Source organism: Cavia porcellus, unplaced genomic scaffold (genome assembly GCF_034190915.1).
Source record: "Cavia porcellus strain 051 isolate PalLab524CR breed Dunkin Hartley unplaced genomic scaffold, mCavPor4.1 scaffold_17, whole genome shotgun sequence".
In the NCBI taxonomy this organism is placed as follows: Eukaryota; Metazoa; Chordata; class Mammalia; order Rodentia; family Caviidae; genus Cavia; species Cavia porcellus.
The window spans coordinates 33,830,102-33,855,426 of record NW_026947500.1 but is presented as its reverse complement, the minus strand read 5'-3'; the positions used below and the strand labels follow the sequence as shown (position 1 = coordinate 33,855,426).

At 39.2% G+C, this 25,325-nt stretch overlaps 1 protein-coding gene across 3 annotated transcripts in view; it reads right to left on the bottom strand.

Annotated features, from left to right (window-relative positions):
• Positions 1–15,315, bottom strand: part of Trim44 (tripartite motif containing 44) — a 115,490-nt gene extending 100,175 nt beyond the window's left edge. The window contains exon 1 of one of the 3 annotated variants that reach the window (XM_063227780.1): positions 13,906–15,315. In XM_063227780.1, coding sequence (XP_063083850.1) covers positions 13,906–14,568 — 663 coding nt within the window. In that variant the 5' untranslated portion in view covers positions 14,569–15,315. The remainder of the gene's footprint in view (positions 1–13,905) is intronic. The other 2 variants (XM_063227779.1, XM_023562441.2) reach the window with 2 other exon arrangements.
• Between the last annotated feature and the right edge of the window lie 10,010 nt (positions 15,316–25,325).

Genomic DNA, 25,325 nt, shown 5'->3' with positions numbered 1-25,325 from the left:
CCATTAGGCCATAAGTTTGGGGGTTTTTTGGGGGTTTTTTTTTTTTGTTTTTTTTTGTTTTTTTTTTTTAAAGAGGGGTGAGGAAAAACACACACACACACAAAAAAAACAAGAAACCAAAAAGACAAAAAAATGGTAACAAAAAACCCTAAAACATTAACAAGATAGGTTTTTCAAAACAAGGCGGTAGGAACTTAACAAAGACTGTTATTTTGTTTAGTTATCTTCAAAAGTTACTCAGACTATCAGATATAGACATGCAAAATTGATCTAATCCCACGAATGTTAACTGTTTTGTTCCAAGAACAAATATTACTAATAAAATTAGTAGTACAATCATCTTAGCTATCTTAAATGTATATATACAGATTTGTATGTTTTTTCTTTTCCTTTTCTCCTTTTCTCCTTTTTCCTCTCTGAAGTTATTTTTCTCCTTTGAGCAGTTTCTTACCCTTTCACAATATTTACTGAAGATTTTGGATCTTATTTACTCACTCAGTTTCTTACACCAGGGTGACAATATGGTATTTAAAGGTAATTTTATTTCATTTATGAATATGGTTTCAAGGTACATCCATTTACCTATAAAAGCCTCAATATGATCTTTCTTTATAGCTGAGTAGTACTCCACTGTTTAAAAATATCACATCTTTTTATTCATTCCTCAGTTGATGGACATTTGGGCTGTTTCCAAGATCTGGCTATTACAAATTGTGCTGCTGTAAACATGGGTGCACATGTATCACTGTAGTATGATGTTTTTAATTCTTCTGGGAATATGCCCAGAAGCGGTATAGGTGGGTCAAATGGGACCTCCAATCCCAGTTTTCCAAGGAATCTCCACACTGATTTCCACAGTGGTTGCACCAGTCTACACTCCCACCAACAGTTAGGCCATAAGTTCTAAAGTAGGAAACTCTTTTTATCCTTTTTCATATGAAATGAAATTAACTTGAAGTCTCAAAATTGCAGTTAGGATATTGTTATGGCTTGTGTCTAGATGATCCCCCAGAGACTCATGCAGTATAGGTGCAGCTTTTTCAGAGGTGGCTAAATCTAGAACATGTGATTGATTCATGGTGCAATGCTAAGATAAAGTATGCTAGGATTTTGTTTCATTTTGGTTTTTTGGCACTGGGAATAGAACTCAGGACCTTGCTCTTGCCACTGAATTATATATCCCCAGCTATAAGGGTGCTGGGATTAAGGGTGGGTGATATAATCAGTCCACTGATTAGTTTGGTATCACCCTAATCCTGGTAGCCTAGATACAACATAAGGGATAGAAAAAGTCTGTCTTCTCTCATACTTGCTTTGCTAATTTCTGCCCACCATGAGCTGTTTCTTCTCTGTGATGCTGTCTGCCATGCCATCTGAATTGGTGTCAGCTGATTAGGGACTGAAACCTCTACAAACTGTGAGTTATATAAACCTTTTACCCTTTAACTTTGGGTGTCAGATATTTTGTCTCAAGAAATCTAACCCAGACAGACACAGTTCAAAGAATATTTCATCTAATATCATTATTAAAACTTAAAGCAGATTAATATCCAATGAAAAGCTGGTTTAATATATAATGTTCAACAAAAAAACTAAAAACATTCATCTTAAGTGATTTAATATATAATGTTCAACAAGGATAATCTAGCATATTGTAGCATATATAAAAGTCATTGCCCACATACTTATTTGCCATAAATCATGGATTAAGCCTTTAGTACATTTAGATTATTAGTGATTTTTAAATTATTCTTCACTAGTTTTCTTATATGTAAAAAAATCATCAATTTTGGTTTTCTTTTCTGCTAATGCCATGTTAGCTTAATACTGTCACATTCATTCACACACACACACAAGTGCACACAGACACGCATGTTTAAGCTTTCCAGCACCAGGTTTCTGTTTCTCAACTTACTCTCATCTCTACTCTACCTATTAGGACTAAAGCTTTTGTTTCACAGATTCTTGGTCTATACATTGTCTCCTCTTCTGAAAGGACCATGAAAATCTGTGTTCCTTTCTGCAACCCAGTAAGCTCAGCCCGGAGTCTAGGTATTAAAGCAACTAACAAGGGCAACTGCATAAAACTGAGCTGTCATTACATACTACTAGTGACCTAGCTACTGCTAGTGAATTCTATCTTCAAGTAGAAGACATGCTCGGTGCCAGGCATGGTGGCTGAGGTAGGAGGACTGCTGTAATAGGTGGCTGAGGCAGAGTACCTGGCTTATAAAGTGAGTTTAAGGCCAACCTTAACTGCACAGTGAAACCCTTTCTCAAAAAGACAGGAGAACGAAGAGAAGGAGAAGAAGATGGAGAAGAAGGAGCCGCAGCAGCAGCAGAAGTGGTAGCGGAAGCAAAAGAGAAAGAGGAAAAGGACGAAGAGGAAGAGGAAGATGGTGACAGTGGTGACAACAACATACTTGGCACTAATACAAAGGGACCTACAACTTCTGACTTGGGTCAAATGAAAGGGGAAAATTGGGTGTATCAACGAACAAGCAGGCAAGGAAACATCTATGTCATGGGTTATGGCCAAGAAAAGCTGGTACCAAAAGTTTCAGAGGAGCTAAAGAATAATAAACCTGATGTAAGAGCAACCTTCTTCTCAAAATCACCACCACATCCAAGGGGCAAAAAACTGAGTATACCAACAACTAAGCTGGCATAAAAACACCTATGTCATGGGTTATGGTCAAGAAAAGCTGATGCCAAAAGCATGAGTCTTTACCTCCAACAGAGATAAAGAATAATAAGCCTGATGTATCAGTAACTTTATTCTCAAAATCAATTGCCTACCTGTATAAAATGCCTATCATCCATTGTATTATCACTGAAAGTCAAAGAACAGAAAAAGATCACTGGACCCTTGGGAGAACAAGCTGGAAAAGCCTGCACCTATTCTCTCAGCGGAGACTACTTACCCCCCAGTTAAGCTCTTTCACTTTCTCACTGAATGACCATGAGCAAGCTTATTTGATCTCTCTATGGCTCATTTTCCTCTCTGCTATAATAAACATGAAAGAATGTACCTCTAGAGTTATCATGATGATTAAGTTAATATGCATGAAATACAAAAATGCCAATATAGAGTAGGCATTAATATTATTATCATTTTTCACAAGTCAGTTTGTGATCAAAGTTAACTAGAGAGGGAAAGACAAGGAGAAATTTTCAGGTTGCTGCATGAGAGTTTAATAACATTTGTTTAATAACATTTAATAACATCTGTTCATAGGGTACCACAGAAAGGAGTGATAGAAAGTATGAAAAATCACTTGTCTCTCAGGTATTAACAGTAGTAAGTCATGTTGACAGTATATACCTAAAATTCTAGTGTTCTTCCAAAAATTCCTAACCCTAGGCTAATCATGTGATGAATACAAGACAAATCCTGATACACGGCTATTCTGCAATACACCTGACTATAACTATCAAGGTCATCAAAATAAAAGTCTGAGGAACTATCAAAGATGAGCCTCAGAAGACATGGTCATTAAACATAATATCGTATACAGGATGAACTCTTAAAACAGTAAAAGGTCACTAGCAGAAAAATGTGAATAAAATGTGAACTGAAGTTAATAATCAATATTAATTGTAACAAATGTATCATATTAATATAAGATTAATTAGAAGAGAAACAACAGCATGGATCTATGGGAATTCTATATGTTATTTTTGTAAATTTGAATTATTCTAAAATTAAATGCTTAATTAAAAATGTACAAGTATGTCTGGCCCTCATAAGAGATTTCTGATTCAAAGGCTAGGATGGAGTCATTTACTTTTTAAAGAATTCTCTTTCACAGGTGATTCAAATTGTGGAGCCAAGGCAAAGAAATACATCATTCACTTCATCTCCTATTCTTTTTTTATTTCACTCTAGTCTATAATGGCCTTTTTGTTATCCTTTCAACACTCAAGTTCGCCTCTAGTTACAGACTGTGTTCACGATTCTGCCTTAATTACTCTTTTCCTAGACTTTAAAAATTTTTTTTTAGATTATAAACCACAATTTTAACTATTAATGTTGTGGGAAAAGTCCAAACTCTTAACAGGACACAATTTGATAGCTTTTTCTCCTCTACCTAATCCTTCGGGGCTCTCTAGTCTCTTTAATGAAGCTCCATTGCTGCCAATATTGCATCCCCTGAAAGCTCTTAACAAATGTAAAATAAATCCCTGTAATTTAAGATCCCCTTCATATTTTCACCTGTGCTTAAGAATGCATTAAAAATAACTTCAAGAATGTCATTCTCTCACTTCCAGAGACAATTATTTCTTTTAGAAGAGTTGTATCAACCAAAATAATTCCTCTACTGTGAATAAAATCAGTGTACTCTGTAAGCAGGACAAAAATGGTAACAAAATAGCAATGTTTCCTTGGATCTTTGCAAGATCTCATAACACATATCTCTGCCAAAATGCCATATGCTTATAAATGTCTTCCATAAATACTGTATCAAAAAGTAAACTCAACCTACCACACTATTCACTCTGTGATAACCTATGTATTAACAAGCTTTCTTGTTGCTGGGCAGAATGTTCAATACTCACAACCTAAAGGAAGAGGTTTAATTTGACTCACACTTTCACTTCATGTTCAGATAGCTCTAGGGCAAAAGAATGGAGGAAGTACCCAAAGGCAAAGTTTAATTCATGACAGCCAGGAAGCAAAGCAGAAGAATGCCCAGAGAAAGGGACCAGGGATAAGGGGCCATAGACTCAAGGTCACACCTCCATGAACCACCCAGTTTGGGTTCTACCAATACCTGGAGTTGATTCCAAAGCCAATTAACATTGAAACTCCCCTCAACCACAACTCACCCTTTTCAACTTGCTGCTCAAACATGCCTTCTTAAGCCATATTTAATCTACAAATAAAGACAATAGCAAGTTCATAATTCCACCTTATATAAAACAACTATCCCAAGTACAACTGGAAACACAACAATCCTTTCTTCAAAGTCTCAACCATTCTAGCATTCTTCAAAAGTCCAAATCCAAGTCTCTTCTGAGGCACAAGGCAAACAAGTTGTAAATCTCTGTAAAAATAAAAACAAGTGACATAATTCCACAGTACAATGGCACAGGGTAAACATTCCCATTCCAAAAAGGAGTAATAGGGGACAGAAAGGAAATCAAAACCAAGCAAGACCAAAACCCCAAGAGAGTGAACATTAAATCCTGTTGCTCCATGTTTGGCAGCTAAGGAACATGGTGGTGAGATGGGAGTTCCATCAGGTCTAGGGAACAAGACCCTAAAGCTTTGCTGGTTGCTTCTCTCTTAGGCTGACTCTACTGCAACTGTCCTTGATAGATATTCCATATTCCTGGTATCTTCAAACTCCTAGCTGGTCACTCGGCCCTTCCTCTGAAATCTTGATGAAAACCTTAATCCCACAACTCTTGAATTTTATATACCAGAATATCACATGGACATTGCAAAGGTTTGCTATCAGCAGAAGCAATACCTAGGGTACCTTGTATATGGTTGCCCTGGCTCCTGATAGTCTGGATGGCTAAGCATAGTAAAAAGAATGCCAGGGAACAAGTATGTTAGTAAGTGCTTCTCAAGGAAGGGTCCTAGGGAAGTGGTGGCAAATCTATGGCACACATGTTGCAGTGGGCTGTCTGTTATCATGGAAAGATCTAAAAGGTTATTCATTACTATTCGAGGGACTCTCTTCTCAAATGAGATGATACTTTTACACACTTGAATCTTTACTAGAGTCTTGCAGATTTCTGAGTTGCCCTCAAAACATCGTTCTTGTTGTATAGAATACCTGATTTGTTTCTAATAGTGCTAATCTTTTCAGCAGGCATACCAACTTTAGCCCCAACTTTACACGTGGTCCCTTCCAGCCCAATTAAGTTTTTCAAATTTTTCTGCCCTGCAATTTCCCCCACATTCTCACTCTAAATCTGGCTAAAAGCAACCAGCAGTGCTCGTGCCACAGCCTAAATACTGGGGACTATAATGAAATTTCCTCCATCAGATTAATTAGTCCACTGTTAAGGTGACCTTAATCTGCTGCAAAGCCTCAGGAAACACATAAAATGCCGACAAATTTTGTACCAGAATTTAACATACATGGCCTCTGGTCTCAAAGTCAATGGAGTCATCGTTCCCAAGTAAAATATCCTGGTTTTTATTGTCCACATTCCTATCAACATGTTTGACTTCTGAGCTCTGATCAGTATCACACACCAAGTACTGCTCATAACATTCTAGGGCAGTGATAACAAACCTTTTAGAGCTTTCAGTGATAACAAGCAGCAAGCTGCAACACGCATACCATACATTTGCCACCAGTTCTATGGTTTCTCTAGCCTACATTTCCAAACTTTTCCAAACCCTCCTACAAACCAGTTCCAAAGGCTTCAGAATCACATGGTCAGATACAGTTACAGCAACAATCCCACTTCTCTGGTACCAGTTTTCCATACAGTGGTACTCTGGTTCATAAATTTAGACCAGACCATGAGGAAAATGGCCACATTCATATTCATGTGGGGATAACAGCCATAGTCCGTTCATCATCAATGTGGAGTTCATAAAAAGATGTGAAATTCTGCTGAATGTCTGTTGGTTTTTTGAAGTTTTTCTGGTTTCTTTTTGTTTGCTTGCTTGCTTGTTTGTGTTTGTTTTGTTTTGTTTTGGTACCAGGGATCAAACTCACAAACTCATGCTTGCCATGCATGCACTTATGCCACTGAGCTAAATTCCCAGTCCCCTGCTGAATGTTGTTCACAAATCAAATTGCTAGTGAACAAATGCATTTGCAAACTAAGGTTTTACTGTGTTAGTCAACATTCTCATCACAGGATAGAATATCTGAAATCCACAATTTTAAGGAAGAGAGGTTTAATTTGGCTCTAATTTTTAGTCCATAGTCAGATGGTGCCAAGGTAAAAACATCAGACAAAGAATATAACAGAGCAAAGTTCATGGTAACTGAGAAACAAGAATAAAACAGTGACCAAAGCAGAACGGGGCCAAAGACCAGAAAGAAACCCCAAGACTATACCTCCATGACTCACCCAGAAGCATGGTCCATCAATATCCGGAATGCATTACAAAGCCAAGTAAGTTAAAATTTCACCTTAACTACCACAGCTCACCTCAACAACCCAATCAAAATCTCTGAAGATGTGGCATAAGCATATGTTTATTTAAATTATCATGATTTACTGTGTTCTTAGAACACATCATCATCCCAAACTACTGTTTGTGCTCTTCTACTAAAAGGTAAATTCCACAAAGACGGAACACTGTCCTGTTCACTTCCAAGATTTACTACTGGTCAAAAAACACACTCTGAAAGTTAGACCGAAATGAGAAACCCAAGGGCAAAAAACCTCACATAACTTCCACAGAACGATCTAGAGGTGATCTTAACTATTCTTTTTTATCTTAATCTTAGCTTTTGTCTTATTCTAAACATGTGTTGAACTACTATGTTGCCAATACTTCAAACTCTTAAAAAGACTACAGTTTCTTTTCAGGAAATAATAAGAAATATAATTAGGTACCTTACATCACAACTTCAACCTCTATCTCCCAACCAGAACTGCTTCTATGAATTAGCAAAGGATCAGAGCCACTGACCACTATGGGACACAATGCAACACCTCCACCTTTAGGCACTCTGGAGTCACAGCTATTATGAGCATATCCAGCATACTTCCAACCACAGATACCTGCTGCCAATACCTGATCACTGACCCCATTCCCCAGGCAGCTGTACCAGTTATCACTCAACCAGCAACCTAAATATTCATCTTAAAGGCATACTCGAGAGCAAGGGGAATGGCTTCTAAACCTTTTAATCCATCCACAGCAAGACCACGTTAAACACTTAGATGTTGCATATCTGCTGAATTCTGCCAACACTTTTCGCCTTGCCGTTTTATAAGACTGTCTTTTCTTCAGATGATCTTATAATGAACTAGATGAGTACTTTTCAAACCACAGGATATGACCAGTGTGCCATAAAAGCAATTTAGTAGAAGAGTATAAAATTCTTTTTGAAAGGAACAGAGACAGAACATACTATATGCAGTCAAGTAGTGTTCCATTTGAGTTTCTAAAGAGGATGGGGAATATGAACAAGATCATGATTAAAAGATGTTTCCCTAAAAATGGAAAGAAAAAGCTTCTGTAAATAAGGAGGAGAAAGGCAGTTGAAGTGAGGGTAAAGGTGTGAGAAAAAAAAAAGGATCAAGTTATATCATCTACAGGTATAAATTCCCTATAGGAAATGAACATGATCATTATTTATACCTCAAATGAACCAATAAGCTTAATTAAAAATAGATGTTTCCCTTATTGTAGGTTGCAACTGAAATAATTCTAAAAACTACTGGTCAAGAGTACTTTATCTATCTAATTGTATTTTACTATTCAACCACAAAAAAAATATTCACTAAATGCAGGTCTGAAAAGGTATTCTTGCAATATTTAAATTTCACATGAATAAACCCATAAATCAGAAAAAGATCCTTTGTCAGACCCAATGACCTATTTTCAGGGTCAGAAATTATAGAGTAAGACAAACTGGCATATTAAAAATGAGAAGTTATGACCCTGAGGTCATAAATGCATCACAAAAATCTCTAAAGACAAATTCCACAGAGCTGAACAGCAAATATAACAAAGTACAAAAGAAAAAGAACAGTGTTTAGTGACTGTGTTGAGAACTGTCCTGCAAAGCTACTACCTCAGTCCGTTTAGCCTAACTTGTTGGTTCTATCCTTGATCCCTTCTGTGGCATGGCAATGCTGATTCCCTCCTCATTCTAGCCAACTATTAAGTTTGCTTTTCTTTAGGCATCAGCAAACTTTGGAATCAATTTGACTTTCTACCACCAATACTAGTTATTCACAGCCTGATTCAACACTGAGGAATCAAAACATAAATTACACAAATTTTTCCCAACTCTAAACTTATGTTTAGCCTTTTCATATTAATAAGAAAAACCACCAACACTTTGGAGCTTTAACAATGCATCAAGCATTGTTGAATTTTTTCTTTACCCATTGTGTTCATTCTCACAGATACTCAATTTCCTATTATTTCCATTTTGGAATATGAAAACACAGCCAAACTGTTACATATCTCATGTGAGGCTGAAAAGTTAGGTTGCAGAAGTAGGATGTTTCCCATCCCTCTCAAATCTCATATTATCACTTGTAATACTTTTTACGTCTATTTGCTCGATTTCTTATTTTCCTCTAACACAATATAGGCACCAAAAAAGTAGGGTCTTGTGTTTGGTTCAATACTTTAGCCTCAATGTTGAGAGAGTAATTACACTCAGATAATGCTCACTATTTACTGAACAAATGAATTATTGGAATTTAACAATCTTCTCTAGGCCACCACCACACTGTCAGTTTTAATAATGTAAAAGACTTACTCTCTTGCCAATACTAAATGTGCACTGCAATCACAACCTTTCAACATTTCCAGAGAACTGAAATTAGTGGCACAATGACTCTGCCACCAAGTTCAAATCTTTATTAAACAAGTTATTTAATTTGGACTTATCTGATATTTTTCTCCTCATGATACTATAATTTTATATATATATATATACATAATATATACACACATATTTATATAGATACAAAACATATAAATATATAAAATACTTATATAAAATATATTTTATATATATATATATGAAAATTCTAAAACACAAGGTCTTGGGTCCAATACTTAACACCAGAAAACAAAACAAAATAAAACAAAACCTAAAGTCCTTTTAAACACAATGTCTGGCATTAAGTGAAAAACTGAGAGACATCATGAGAATTGGGAAAGTGGGACATATAATGAAGGAGGGGACTCAAAATGACCCAGAGAAAAAGATCTTAAAAAGTAACCAAATCAGTTCTTCACAGCATCACTTCTTCCAGCATTTAGAAAATTTAAATCAAATGATCATTAGTTCGAGTAAGCCTGGGCTACAGAGACCCTGTTTTTTTTTTTTTTTTTTTTTTTTTTTTAAAAAGTAACCAAATTGACATTCTAGAGTTGAAAAAATGGTATCTTAAATTAAAAATTTAATGAATGATACACAATTTGCAGCTGGAAGAAAAGATGAGAGGAAAAAATGAAGGGGCATTTCCATGAGTGATTTCTAAAATATACTAATAAATGAAAAAAAAAAAAAAAAAAAAAACAAGGCATGAAAGAATACCTTATTGTACCTTCCCCCCCCCAAAAATTAAACAGTATCACCAGAAGAAAAAAAAAAACAGACAAATTTAAACTGAGAAACATGTTTTAAAATCCCTAGCTACTCACATCACAGAAACAATTCAGTATTTAAACATGTATATCCAATTCACTTAAGAGTATGATCTCAAGGTGTATCCACTTGGCTAGAATGTCTCACGATAAACTGAAAGTGCAAATAAGGACCAAAATATATAATAAATATTGGGAAATAGGAAGACAATGAGAAGGGAAACAAGGGATGGAGGGAACATCCTGAAGGAAAAAAATGGAAACAAAACTTTTTTTAAAGGAGGAGGAGAGAGCCAGGTATGGTAGTGCACACCTGTAATCCCGCCACTAGGGAAGCTGAAGCAGGATTGTCGAGAGTTCAAGAGCAACCTAGGCTGCAAAGTGAACTCAAGCCACCCAGAACTGCATAGTGAGACCCTGTCTTAAAAAAAAAAAAAAAAAAAAAAAAAAATGGAGAGGATGAGAGAGGAGTGGAATGGGAAAAAAGCAGCAAAACATACAAATTCCCTATGATGGATGTTATTATCTAAAATGTACCAATACAAAAAAATTAAATATAAATTTTAGGGCCAGGGGTTTAGCTCAGCGGCACAAGCACCTGCCTGGCAAGCTCGAGGTGATGAGTTTGATCCCCAGTACATATATATATATATATATATATATATACACACATTTTAAAAAAAAAAGAACTACAGAGGGTCCTCCTATAAGCTAATGTCAGTACCAGCCTTGCCACTAAGTCTGTATAGCCCAAACCTAGAAGGAAAAAAAAAGAAAAACCACATATCTGGCTAACACTCCTCAGAACTAATAAGGACATCAAAAAATAAAACAGCTGAGTGTGGTTGTACACATCCATAATCCCAGCACTTGGGCTGGAGGATCCTAAATTAAAACCCAGTGTGAGCCGGGCATGGTGGCTCACGCCTGTAATCCCAGCACTCAGGAAGCTGAGGCAGGAAGATCATTGTGAGTCCCAGACCAGCCTAGGCTACAAAGTGAGCTCACGGCCAGCCTGAACTGCACAGCGAGACCCTGTCTCAAAAAGAGGGGAAAAAAAAGAAAAAGAAAATCAGTGTGAGCAACTTAATAAGAGCCTGTCTCAAACAAAACAAAACGAAACAAATGAGCTGAGGATGATGTTCAGTGTGAAGCCCGTTAGGTTCAATCCCCAGTACTGCCACAAAAAGAAAACATAATGTGAGGTCTTGGACAGGATGACTATGCAGCAATCATTACAGAAGAATTGATCAAATTCAATAAGGTTTGTAGTTTAGTGATTTGCTTTGTTTTGCTGAGACAGGGTCTCACTATAGTAGTTCAGGTTAGCTTGGAACTCAAAATGTATTGAGACCTGGTCTCAATCCTCCTGCCTCAGCCTCCTAAATTGCTGGGATTACAGGCATGTGCCACTATGCCCAGCTTAATGATACTACTCCAATGCTAAAACAGAGTACAGGAAGTAACTCTTGATCTGAGGACATGTACTGACCCCCAGAAATGACTATGCATCTAGCAAGGGGTGGAGAGTGAAGTGGGAGTGGAGGAAGGACGTGACAGAAAGTAAGAACGTCAGCATTTTCAAAGGGAGACATTTAAAAGGTGATCTTCTCCATATAGATGTGGTACCTCCCCATCTTTCCAACCCTGCCAGCGTAGACAGGAACAAACTAAAGGTAAACTTGCCACTATCTCAACTTCCAAAGGTAACCAAAGAGGGAGTAAGGAGTGCTTCAGAGCTGAACAAAACAAAGGGAGGAGCCACGTATGGTGGTGCTGGCCTGTAATCCTAGCACTCTGGAAGGCTGAGACACAAGACAAAGTACTAGTCCACCCTGGACAATTTAGTGACTGACTTATATCTCACTTAGCATTTGTAAAAAGGGCTGGGAATGGAGCTCAGCACTCCTGAGTTCAATCTTCAATAATGAGAGGAAAATATAATAATTTTTTAAAAACTGGTACAACCACTTTAGAAAACAGTAGACATATCTAATACTGCGGAACCAGATCATAGTCTATGACTAACAATTTGATTCCTAGGTTTATATTCCATTTCAACGAAGGTTAATGGTCAAGAACATTTATATCTATGTTTTATAATACCTAGAAGCTCTAAAACCTGGGAACAAAACAAGCATTCATTATGATAGAGCAACTTGTGACGCATTCACAAAATAAAATTCAATAATCAATGAAAAAGAACTACATCAAATAGATTAATCTCACAAATATTTTTTAAAATGAAGCAAACTCAAAAGAATGCAGGATAAGAACATGACATCAATACATCAAGTTCAAATAAGTTTACTAATGCACACTCTCATGTGTTAAAATCATAAAGACAAGCAAAAACAAAATATCACCGTAGAAGTCAGAGTAATAATTACCTATAAAGAAAATGGTTAAAATTGGATAAGGCATGGTGGGGGTCAACATGCTCAACAACAATTTATTTCATAATGTGAGTGCTTTATGCATGTTAACCAACTGTGAATTTTTTTTACACACTTTCTAAACGTGTATTTTACAATAAAAAATAGGAATACCAGGGTTCCTGTAATCCCAGGATTAGGGAGGCTGAGGCATGAGGATCAAAGGAGTTTGAGGCCAGCTTGGGCTACACAGTGAGTTCAAAACCAGCCTAGGGCCAGGGATTTAGTTCAGTGGCACAGGCACTTACCTGGCAAGCACAAAGTCTTAAGTTTGATCCCCCAGTACCCCCCAAAAAAAAGACCAGCCTAAACTACATAGCAAGATCCTGTCTGAAAAGCAAAAGGTGGGGATGATCATGAGATCATTATAAAACAGCTAATAACCCAGTACTAGCAACTATAGTCACCTAAAAAAGCCAAAGTTGTCATATGAAAACATTCACTAATCACTTTAACAAACTGACATACATTCATCACCTAACGAAATGATTACACAAACTCTCCTCAACCTGGCTAACATCATCAACTTCTCTAAGTGTAATCATCCACAATACAAATAAAATTATTTGCAAATTCATTCAACAAACACCAAACACCTACTACTTGTTTGAGGGGCCAGCAAAATCCAAGAACCATAAAAACCCAAGTAGAAGACAGAACCTTTATTGCCACCCCAATGCAGCCTTCACCCTTGTACCTTCCTTTTCCAAGTTTCAAACATGAAGTATCTCAAAGCAGTAATTCATGGCACACGTCAAATTATGAATATCTATTCTCTAGATGAACAATCTGCTTGGATTCATTTGGCAAAATGACGGCTTCCCATTTTTCAAGTAAGCAGAGGACTGCCACATCTGGAGCCTCAAGGCTTAAGAAACAAGGGTGAGGTTGTAGAAAATTGATCAAAATGGTGTCAAAACACATTGAATGCTTTCCCTGGGAATCAGAAACCAGAAGCTCGCAACTTTTCGGAAATCACGTACTAGATTTTGTGTGTGCATGTATTTTTCACAGCTCAGAGTCCAGAATCCTCAAGTCATTCTCAAAGGGGTTCAATCACAATGGGTGAAAAAGGTCTGCTCCCAACAAGTGGCACTGAATACCTTTGGAGGGGCTCGGTGAAAGTGAATGAAGTCCCAGGTGGGTCAGCTGAGTCCAAACCCAGGTGTCCTGACCCCAAGGCCTATGCTCTGAGCGTCCAATACTTACTCTTAGTTCTTCGAAGGCTTCATCTAGGGTGGATAGCTGGTGGCCCTGGTGCGCCCCAATGACTGGACACAGCACGCAGATGAGCTGCCTATCCTCCTGGCAGTAAGTGCTCAAATCGAGCCCATGGTCCGGACATTTCCTCTTGGCCACTCTCTCCGCCTCCATTTCTATTTCTGGGTCAAATTCGCTCTCTGCCTCAGTTTCTCCTTCCGCCTCGGATTCTCCGTCTTGGTTGTCCTCCTCGGCCTCGCTTTCCGGCTCATCTTCCATGTCGTCCTCACTGTCTTCTTCGCTCTCTTCCTCGCTTTCCTCCTCACTCTCCTCCTCCATCTCGCTCTCCTCTTCCGACTCGCTGCTGTCGTCCTGGGACTCGCTCTCCTCCTCCCCCTCCGGCTCCGCTTTGGCACCTATGGCTCCCGGGTCGTCCTTCCCCTGCCCATCGACGGGTGCCCGCGAGGTCCAGACTTGGGCGCCATGGACGTACTGGGCCAGGTGGTGACTGAGGAACTTGTGCCTGTGCGCCTCGGCGTGGCGGCGGCAGTAGCAGAAGCCGCATTCCCGGCACACCTCCTCGGCCGCGGCCGGCGCCTCGTCAGGCTCGCACTCGTCACACGTGCCGTCATGAGGCAGCTCCTCGAAGGCCGCGCCCACTCCGCCGGCCATGTGGAGGCCCGGACTCCACGGTCGAGGCCTCGGGGCCCGCGAGCTCCTCTGCCGTCCCTCGGCGCCGCGGCCTCCCCGCGTCCACCGCCTGCGTTCCGGGGCCCTTTCCGCGGGGGTCGCCCCCGGGCTGGGCCGCGCCGCGTCTCAGAGCGCGGGAGGCCTGCGGCCGCGGCGCACCCTGCTGGCCCGGAGCGCGGGCCCTCGCACGGCTCGGGCTGCTCCGTGCGGCGCCCGCGTCCTCCCGCCGCGCACTTCCGGTGCGGACGCCCCCGCGCGGCGCCCCCCACCCGCGCAGTCTCGGCGGCCGCGGCTCCTTGGCCTCAGCCGCCTCGGCCAGATCCTGGCCCCGCCGCCCCGGTTCCACTTTCCCTTCGCGGCCAGGCGGCCCCTTTCACTTCCTGAGTCACTTAAAGAGGCAATGGCCCTTTTCCGTTCCGCCGCGGCCTCCGCGAGCCGCGGGGGATCCCGGCGTCCCCGGAAGGAGCAGGAGGACGGACAAGGCCTGGAGCGCCGGCCCCGCCTCCCGCTCCCTTCGCGTGGTGTCTGCCCGGCTCTGCGAACCCGCGGGCCCGGGAGTGCCGGTGTGCCACTCGCATCCCCAGGGCTCTGCAAGGTGCCAGGACCTGCGTTGTGTGCCGGGCTTAACCCAACCGACCTCTCGGAATTCCAGGAGCGCTGCACAAAGCTGTTTCTTCTCCTAGGCCTGGGCCATCAGCCCGAGCAAAAACCATTTCCCATCCTGAGCAATTCTGGGCTTAGTCGCTTTTCAAAATCTTCTTTGTGTTTCTGTCTCCTGTGAGCTCAGCACCTCCGGGGCCTTAGCCTTTTCTGAGAGCTGCTGCGAGGTAGGCTGCTATACTAGGTGAAGGCAGGTGAGGAATGTCAGTGTTTGTGGAGAGTTCGAGGTTGCAGTCCCCATTCCCTTAGATGAGGAGACCCTCTAGACTCCGAGCAGATTCCCAAGAGAAACAAAGGGAGCCGTTAGATACTAGACTAATAAAATGCTTAAAGTAGTGCGAGATCTTTGGGGTTCTTTAAAACACCTTTTAGAAGATCCCCAGCCCAGGGACCCCAAATCCTGGGGCTACAACATAACCGGTTTTGCTTTAATGGACAAATTAATTCATGACTCTGTTTTACACTTAAAAAATAAACACCATGTAAAGTGGAAATAACACTTCTAAGATTGTTTTGTGGATTAAATGTAAAGGACCATGCAGTGTAGCTCACTAAACTTTAATTATTGTTTTGGCACAAATTATATTTAATGCCTACAATAACCCTTTGAAGAGGTCTTGAAGTGCTTAAACGCACAAGGTTGGCTGTTGGTTTTGTGGCCAATTCCTTTATTTTTGTCTCATATGATTGACTCTCCACAGAGAAGCTTTTGGGTTTGTGTGTGTGTGTGTGTGTGTTTTAAGTGTACTAGTACATTTTAGATATCACATTCATTATAGGGAATTTTGTACCTGTATATGATATCATATTCTTTTTTCCCATTTCCTACCCTTCAACCCTCTTCCCCTCCTTGTCTACAAAAGCTTTGTTTCCATTATTTCCTTGTTTTCTCATTTTTCCCCCTTTCTTTCCCCTCCCCGTTCCTGCTCCCTCGTTCCCATTTCCATTTAAACATTTTCATGCTGTTTCACAGTATCCACTGTACCTTTTAGTCCTGCTTTACACTTTTGGTTTCCAACACCAGAGACATAATGCAATATTTGAGAGAGGAAAAAGGACATTTTTTTTTTAATCTAGTTGGGGGAAAGGACTAAGAGGGGTGGGAGTGGAAGGGTGTCTGCTTTCCATTCATTTCCTCAAGTAACTTTAAATTGGGATTTCTAGATGATCTCCACAAAAGTAGGAAGAAATGAAGAAGATAAAAAAAAACATTTTAATACTTTTTAATATCACTGGGCATAATGTGAGTAATCTTTGCTAGATATTTTTTTAATCTCAGAACACTTTTCTAGAATCTTGGGAGGAAATAGATGTTTTGTTACAGAGCCATACATATTTCTGTTTTCTTACAATTCATTCCTCTGCAAATTATTTCTGTCTCTGTCTAAAACAGGGATTGAAAATCAACATTAGTATATCTAGTAATGTTCCTTGCTTGGTTATTTCTACCACTGCCCCAGGTTTAAAAGGAAACATTTACAAACACAATGTTAGCACATTTAGAAAATGTTTTTCTAATGTGGTAAAAGGACATTTTTGTATCTGGGGTGTTTGGTGGGGGAAGAAGCTGTTTTGTTATTTTTGTTCTTGTTAATGTTTCTTCTTTAACTTGACAGACAAAATATAATACTGTACAGTTCAGTATCTGATACTTTGTAGTCCTTCTTTCATACGTGTCTTAGTTTCCTTGTCACTGGACAAAATATTGGACATCCACAATTTAGAGAAGGAGAGGTTTATTTTGGCTCACAGTTTGGCAGGGTTAAACATGGAAACAACATGGCAGAAGTTACCTCTGGACAGAGGAAAGCTGTCCATATCATAGAACCCAGGAAGCAGAGAAGGGAGAAAAAGCATCAGGAGATCTACTGTTCTTCCAGAGCACACCTGCAGTGATCTGCCTCTTCTCATCAGAGCCCAAATATCAGCAACAAGTCAGCTATATTACCCCAGTGATCCAATCACCTTCTAAAAGGCTCACCTATGAGCACATGAGGCTCTTGGGGGAACATCTGGATATAAACCATAGCAATCCTTCTATACAGAGAGGTTCTTAAAAGCAGAAGCAGATTAGGTACTTCATAAAGTCCTGCTTATACTATGTGACAGAATAAGATGGTCTTCTGTACAGAAAACAGAACCATCTGATTCCCTAGGAATTGAAATTTTTGGAAACATCCTTGTTATGTTACTCTGTGTAGAAAATTATCTCAAAATTTAACAGGTTAAAATAATAAACATCTATTATCTCACAGTTTCCATGAACCAGAAATCTTGGAGCAGCTTTGCTGGGTGACTGATTCGAGGTCTGTTAAGAGATTTCAGGAAAGACGGGAGCACTGCAGACACTCGAAGACTAACTTAACAAATGTAATTTTCACTTCCAAGATGGCTCGCTTACATGGTTATTGACAAGAGGCCTCACCATTTTTTTATAGGACTGTAATTGTTCTATGACCTAACAGTTGAATTCTCCCAAAGCAAGAAATCCAGCAGAGTACAAGATGAAAGCTACAATGTCTTCATTTCCAATATAAACCACAGAGTACATAGATCAACTCTATTTACTATGGGAGAACACTGCACAAGGGCATGAATACCAAGAGTTGGAGTATCTTTGAAGCCATGTTGGAGATTCACCACAGTCCGCCTTTTGGTTTCTTACTGACTCCTGTATCTCCCAAATGAAGAATAGTCTCACTTTTTTCCAAGATACAAAAGTCTCAACCCATTGTCCTATCAGTCCAGAATCTTGTCATCTAAATTGGGATATGTCTCTTAGGTGATGTATTTTAAGTGCTCCTCAAGTATGGTTCCTTTTCATCTTAATCCCTGTGCTTCTTATACTCCCTGAACACAATGGAGTGAATGGTGAAGGAGAACTCCAACAAATATGCTTGTTTAAATAATAGAGAAAATAGAAGGCTCTGAAGAGTTACTTGGGCATAGAACCCTTCAATGTGGTTGGATACATGTTGGGCCAGGGATGTAGCTCAGCAGCACAGTGCTTGCCTGGCAAGCACAAGGTCCTGAGTTCGATTCCCAGTACCCCTCCCAAAAAAGAAAAAAGTAATCCATGTTTTCAGCTAGAGTTTTGTCAGTTTGCTTTGGTCTGTAGAATTTAGACGATCCAAAGATCATTTCTCATTTTGTACTGTATCTGTGCGTCTAGGATGGCAGTGTTTTTACCAATATAATTTTTTAGGACCTTAAGTGTTTCCTAGGAATCTCATTGGATTCACTGTTATTGGACCAAATTCATATCCAGAAAACTGTCTACTCAGGCGAGTCCCTCAGCTTAAAGTGGCCAGCCACAACACCAACACAAATGCATTTTCAAAGCTCGCTTGTTTACCTGAATGATTTCCTGAATCACCAATATAGGTATTTTTGAGATCTAAACAAAGGTTTTACAGTCCTACTTTTACCTCATTGTTTGATATTTTCTTGGCAACAGCCTGGAGTTTGTCTTTGCCTGAAAACAGTTTATTTTAGCACCATTTTCACATAGGGAAACTGGGAATTTTCAACACTAGCAAGTTTCAGGTCCTCCTTCCCTCCCTCCTTGCTTTCTTTTTCTAAGTCCTTCCTTTAGATTATCTATTTTTTTCACATTTTGCTATAATCATTAAGAAGATATGAGCTTGTACCTTCAAAGCTCTACCCAGAAAATGTCCTCAGCTAGAATACCCAACTGAATAAGAACATTTTCTATCTTCCAAATTACTGTAGGTACCCAGGTTATTAAAATTCTGCCTCTAAATAACAACGATCCCTTTCCTCCAATTTCCAATAACATTTTCCTCATTTCCCTTTATATCCTTACCTACAGTAATCTCAAGGCCATAAAGATTCTACTAACAGTTTCTTCAAGACTCTAGCATTTAAAATTTTCCTCATAGTTCTTCCAGCTTGTGCTCACTGCCCATTCCAAAGCCATTCCAAGATTACAGATTTTTAGTAACAAAACAAACTTACTCACTAAAAATCTATATTAGTATGGTTGCATAACAGATTTCCTAACATTTTGAGTTGTCTTGTGGGCTAATGATTGCACTTGGCATTGGAATTGTCCAAGTTCTCAGTAGGATCACCAATAGCTGCAAAGCATCTGTATTGGTTGTTGTTACTGTTACTGATTATTGGCTCTTGTTACTGAGACACGATAACTGATACCTACAACTGAAGTTGGTAAGGTATTTTGGCTCCCAGTTACAATGAGTTCAGTCCATGGCAGGCTCCCAGGCAGAACCAGCATAGTAAAAGTGCATTGTAGAGAAATGCTACACCAGGTCATGGTGTCCAAGAAGCAAAGAGAGAAGGTAGGAATTGGGAATAAGAATACACCTTTCCGAGTTCACCCCTAGTGACTCACCTCCAACCAAACCACACCTCCTAACACATTCTGCTACTAAATTTATCAATAGATGAATCCACTGATGAAAACAGCATGCCCATGGTCCAATTGCCTTCTGCTATCACTTGTGTCTAGATGTCCTCCCAAGGCCTTAATTCAGTCATAGGTGGGGCTTTTCATAGTGGCTAGATGTAGAGTGTGTGATACTGGAATCAAGGATATGTGAGTACTACATCGGTCCACTGATTGGCTTGGCGTAGTTCTGGGAATGGATAATAGAGAGGTCCACGCCAGGTGTGAGTGCTGCCCACCCTGAGGGCAGGCATCCTGGACCGACTGTAAGATACAGAAGGCGGGCTGCTGGGCTGATGGCAGCTTCCTCACTGCTTTGTTGTTTTGCTGTCCTTTTCCTGCTGCCCACCAAAAACTGTTTCTGCTCTGCAATGCCCCTATGCCACCCCACTCTGCCTTGGAGCCAGCCGGCTATGAACTGAAACCTCAGTAGACCATGAGCCAAATAAACCTTTCCTCCTTTAACTGTGGATGCCAGATATTGTGTCTGAGCAATGAGAAAAGTAACTGAGACACCTTCGAAGCACATGAGACTATTGGGGCACATTTTATATCTAAGCCATAAGATCTCTAAGATGTTTATCAGTGAAGAACAGGGAAGTTTTGAAGCTATGACTATTTTATAAATACTTGTGGGACTCCCAGAAGTAAATTATATATTCCTAAGTTGACAAAAAGTTTTTATTATGTGGCTATTAGATCTTAAATCTTGCAACATTCAAACACTATACAAACATGGTAACATAGTCACTTGCAGAATGAATAAGTGATACCACACATTACCAACCTGCTTCCCAAATAATTTTACCAATGTTTTCTTTCCTGTGAAGGAAATCATTTTCCATTCCTTTCATCCATTCCAAAAAGAAGACTTTAGTAAGATACATTCCATAATATGATTAATTTCACGAACATTATTAGAAGTTAGAAAGAGAATGAGGTGGAATTTCACAGTCAACACTGCTGTAGACTTAATAGACTACATTAGAGTGTCACTTCCATAGTGACTGATTTCATTTTACCCAACAAGAGCATCTAAATTTCATCTCCTGTTGTTATCATATTAGCTAACATCTTACCCTATTATGTCACTGCTGCAAAAGATGATGTCGCCTAGCACAGCTTGCCCCTTCCAAAATACTAAAAAATAAATAAATAAATCCCTAAAGGCCAGGCCTCATGCTGGTCCTCAGAACCCTGTTTGAAGCAGATACACAAAGTAATGCTTTAGCCTAGCTAGCATTCTTGTGAACTTTTTCATTTCAGTTAGCACTTACTAGTAAACAGTTCACTGCTTTGTAATAGTATAGTGCTCTAACACTTCTCTCTCAAAAATAAACATTTGCAAAGATAACTCCACATATTTCCATTAGTCATTTAAGGTTATCACTGAAAAATATCTCATTTTCATAACCATAATTTTATTTACCACAGGAACGCTAAAGATTCCCTTGATAATTTTTTCAGATTTTTAAAGACACATTCTACAAATTTCCTGCTAGTGGATGCCTCCATTTTACCAATGTGTAAACTTCTGGCCCACAGAATTACTGTATTTAAAAGAGGCCCAGAGAATTACTGTATTCAAAGGAATTACTTAAGGCAGTCAATTTTGAGTTAATCTCTGACTTCCTCTTCGTCCTCAAAGCAACTCCCTAAACCCTAGGTGATGCTAATCATTTTTGTCAAAATGATGTTTTTCGAACTCCTCTCCTTGGAAATGCTTTCTTAGGGGTGGTCTTGGCTTTCATCTAAGTGGGCTGCAAGAAAAATGAAGGCAGACACTTAATCATCTATGATATCAGCCCTGTTAAGGAGTAAAAAAAATCCCCTAAATTTGCCATCTATTACTCCATTTGGAAAAGCAGTCACCTCCAGACTGGAACTAATTACAGACTGTATTTCAGCAGTCAGTGCACACTGCCCTTGTAAATCTGGGATTATGAGGGAAAACTCCCTGAGGCTTGTTCTCTGTATTTATTTACCTTGGAATTTTGGTGCAGAGAGGTTAGTTAGTCATACTACTCAGATCATAACCTGTCCTCAGTGCACGCAAGGCATCTTTGTTCTCATTTTTTAAAATTTCTCCTTTATTTTGAATATCACTCCTATTTCAGTTTTCTTCAGAAATTCTATTTAATGTGTTTGATAAATGTCCTTGAATCTATATGTATCTTTAAGAAGTATTGTTTTGTTTATGTACATGTTAAACTTTACTTAAACATAGCACTAAAGAATTTTCCATCTGCCTCTGTCTCTGTGTCTCTCTGTTTCTGTCTCTGTCTTTCTCTGTCTCTCTCTGTCTCTCTGTCTCTCTCTCTCTTTCTCTCTCTCTCTCTTTCTCTCTTACCTTCTCTTTTTATCTCTCCCTCCCTCTCCTTTGCTCTCTACAGCACTGGAAATCCAACCCAGTCTCTTGTTGCATTCCAGGCAAGCACCCTACCACTGAGCTACATCCCCAGCCAAAGGATACTTTCTCATTTTTGGCCACTCCTTTACAACATTTGGTAGTATCTAACTTTCTAATTTTGGTCAATATAATGGATACAAAGTGACAACAATTTTAGTACTTTTTGGTATTGGGTTATTAACCAAGATGAGTAGCTCTTTATAATCTTATTATGTGAGCAATCTATTTAGAACTTTTCCTTATTGAGTTCCTTGATATTTTATTACCATTCCTGCAGGATTTTCTTTTACCTTCTACATAGTAATACTGGTAAAGTTTTAGATATTTGTGATAGTTAACTACCTGTTTATGTCCATTAGAGTAAGAAACACCGAACTAAATTGGACAAGCATAGTTCTGAAGGTGGCTGAGGGGGTTAACTGAAGACAGAAGACTCATGCTAGGTTACTTGTCAAATGAGTGGAATAAAGGAGAAGCAAAGAAGAAAGGCTTCTTAGACTGAGCGTCAGGTTTCAACTTCACCTTGGAAGTTAGGTCCTCGCTTCCAGTGCAGACTCTTCAGGCTTCTATTGCAGAACCTTTGACCGCCTGATACAGAGTCATACAGGACTCTACACTGAGTCCCGGACCTTTAATTGGACGTTTTGCACTCATCCACAACCTGACTTGGGGCAGTCATTGTAAGCCAACCTTGTAAACCCTTATATGTTTGTATATCTTGCATTAAATCTGTTTCTCTAGGAAGCACTGATTGATACCATATAGAAAATACGGTCTTCCTATCTGTCATCTCTGCATTAACATTGTCTATAATGATATGCTCTTTTGAAAAGAGAGCTTTTGTGTTGAAATAGCTGACTCTATTTTGTTGCAGTTTTTCTATAGCTCAAGATCATAAGTATGTATTTCACTATCTTCTTTTATCTTTATTTTTACATTAGAGTCTATCTTTTTGTATGGTTTGAATTAGGAATCCAATTTTATTTATCTCTGTAGAGTGAGATAGTTTTCTCAACTGCCTGATTCCATTTATAAATGAACCGATTTGTTTGAGAAGAAGTACCATGATGTCATAACTAAGAATAAAAGGTTGAAGAGTGGCTTACAGGCAAACAGACAATTTATTTTCCTTAGAATGTTCTCTAAAAATGTTATCCTTCCAAAAAATGTCAATATTGTTTTTGTAGTCATTTAGACTATGTTGATAGACTTTAAAGGAGCAGAACTGAATGAAATAGAAGCTCTGGTTCAGGAAAGATGGATAAACCACAGGAGTCATAGACACAGTCAAAAGCAGGTAGAGCCATCCTGAAACTCTTAAGTCAGTTCTTTGAATAAAGTGGGATGAAAATTAAAAAGAGCAAGAGTTTCAGGGTGGCTCATTCATTCATTCACTCACTTATTAAATGCTGAGAACTTTCCATGGAAGAGATACTCTTTTGAGCTCTGAGGATGCCACCACAAAACAGCACCATGAGTGCTCCCAGAACATTCATATTTCTGGGATCAGTCAATGTTCTCCTGTTTCTAGAGGGCCCTCTGTGATGAGATATATATTTTTTTGATTCTCATAGCCCTTTGTGAAGTGACTACAACAATAAGGTCAAACTATTGGATTTTTGTCCTTGGTTCCTAAAGCAACTTCAGAACAACTTTAAAGCAGGAAAAGTGAGAGAACCTTTCATTATAAAGTTGGGATTCTGTAGGCTTCAGAGGCAGACCTCAAAAAGAAAGATAGCTCTGTGACCTCCTACTCTCCTTCATTTGCCCTTTTTCTGTTGTTGTTGTTCTCTTCAAGGCATGTTACAATAACTAGTTTCTCTTCTCCAAGGCGAGTCACAAAAACTAAAAATATACTCTAATCTTACCCCTACCTTTCAGACTTGTATCTGGTGATACTCTCTGACCTACCTTGTGTCCTAGTAGATCATAAACCCTCCATTTCAGAACAGGTTCTGACTTGTATCTGGGAAGGAGGAATGCGGCATGGAGATGCCAACAAGAATCTGTACAGACAGGCCTTCTGATCACACCATTCCGTTTGTTAGCATTAGATCATACTCTTTTTGTACAATCACATTTCTATGCTTTTGGCCATGCTTTGGTCATGCCTTTGCAATAGAGTCTCTATAAAACTAAGATGCAAATAGCCTCTAGATAGCTAAATATGTGAACAGTCCTAGAGGATGGTATCCCAGAGAGGGCATGCAAGTTCTTCACCTTCCCACAGCCTAGCCCTATGCATCTCATCACCGTATGTTTTTACTGTCCTTTATAATAAAACCATAAATGTGTTTCATGAGATCTGTGGCCACTTAGCAAATTAATCAAATTCAAGAAGATTGTGAGAACCCAGATACTTAGCTGGTCCATCAGAAACACAACCTGGAGCTTGTGATTGGCTTCTGAAAAGGGGTCGGGAGTTTGGGGGGACAGAGCCCTTGATCTGTGGGATCTGATATTGTCTCCAGGTAGAGAGTGTTGGAGTTGAATTGTCCACCATTCAATTAATTGGCTGGTATGGTGTATTTTTCACTGTTTCCTCATACCTTTCAAACTATCACCAGAATGGTTCTTCCAAAATGCAAATTTAATTAACATATAATTACCTTCTGAACACCTATGAGTAGATTTTAGTCATCTAGTATGGATTTGTCATATATAAGATCCTTTCTTATTTGACTAGCTGCCTTTTTTTCAAACTTCATCTCTTGCTGCTCTCTCAAATGTAGACCCTGGATCCCTATAGACCAAACTATGGTAAATGCTAATTATCAGGTGACCCTACACAAGCAATTTCCTCATTTTCTCATGATAAGATATTCCTTCCACCAAAAAAATTTATGGCCAACTTGAATTCATAAAAAGGTAGGATACAGCTGAAATTTTGTGACATCTACTTGCAGTATTTAATATATTGATTTAGTTAAATATGGTTTAAAGTTACACAAACTATTAATTTAGAAATATTCCCTTTTCTATTACAAAGATTAAACCCAGAATTTCCCACATCCTCTACCACTGAACTACACTCCTAGTCCCCAGCCCCTAAATATTAACTTTTCTTGTCTTGCAGATTTCATGAAGCAATTTTCTTCCAAATCTTCACTGGCAGCTCTGATAACAACGTCTGGCTTCATCATCTCTGGAGCTACTTTTTGAGTCACAGAATATTACTTTTCAGAACATATCGTCTTCACAGCTTTCTTCCATGTTTGTAATACAGAACTTTTTGAAACA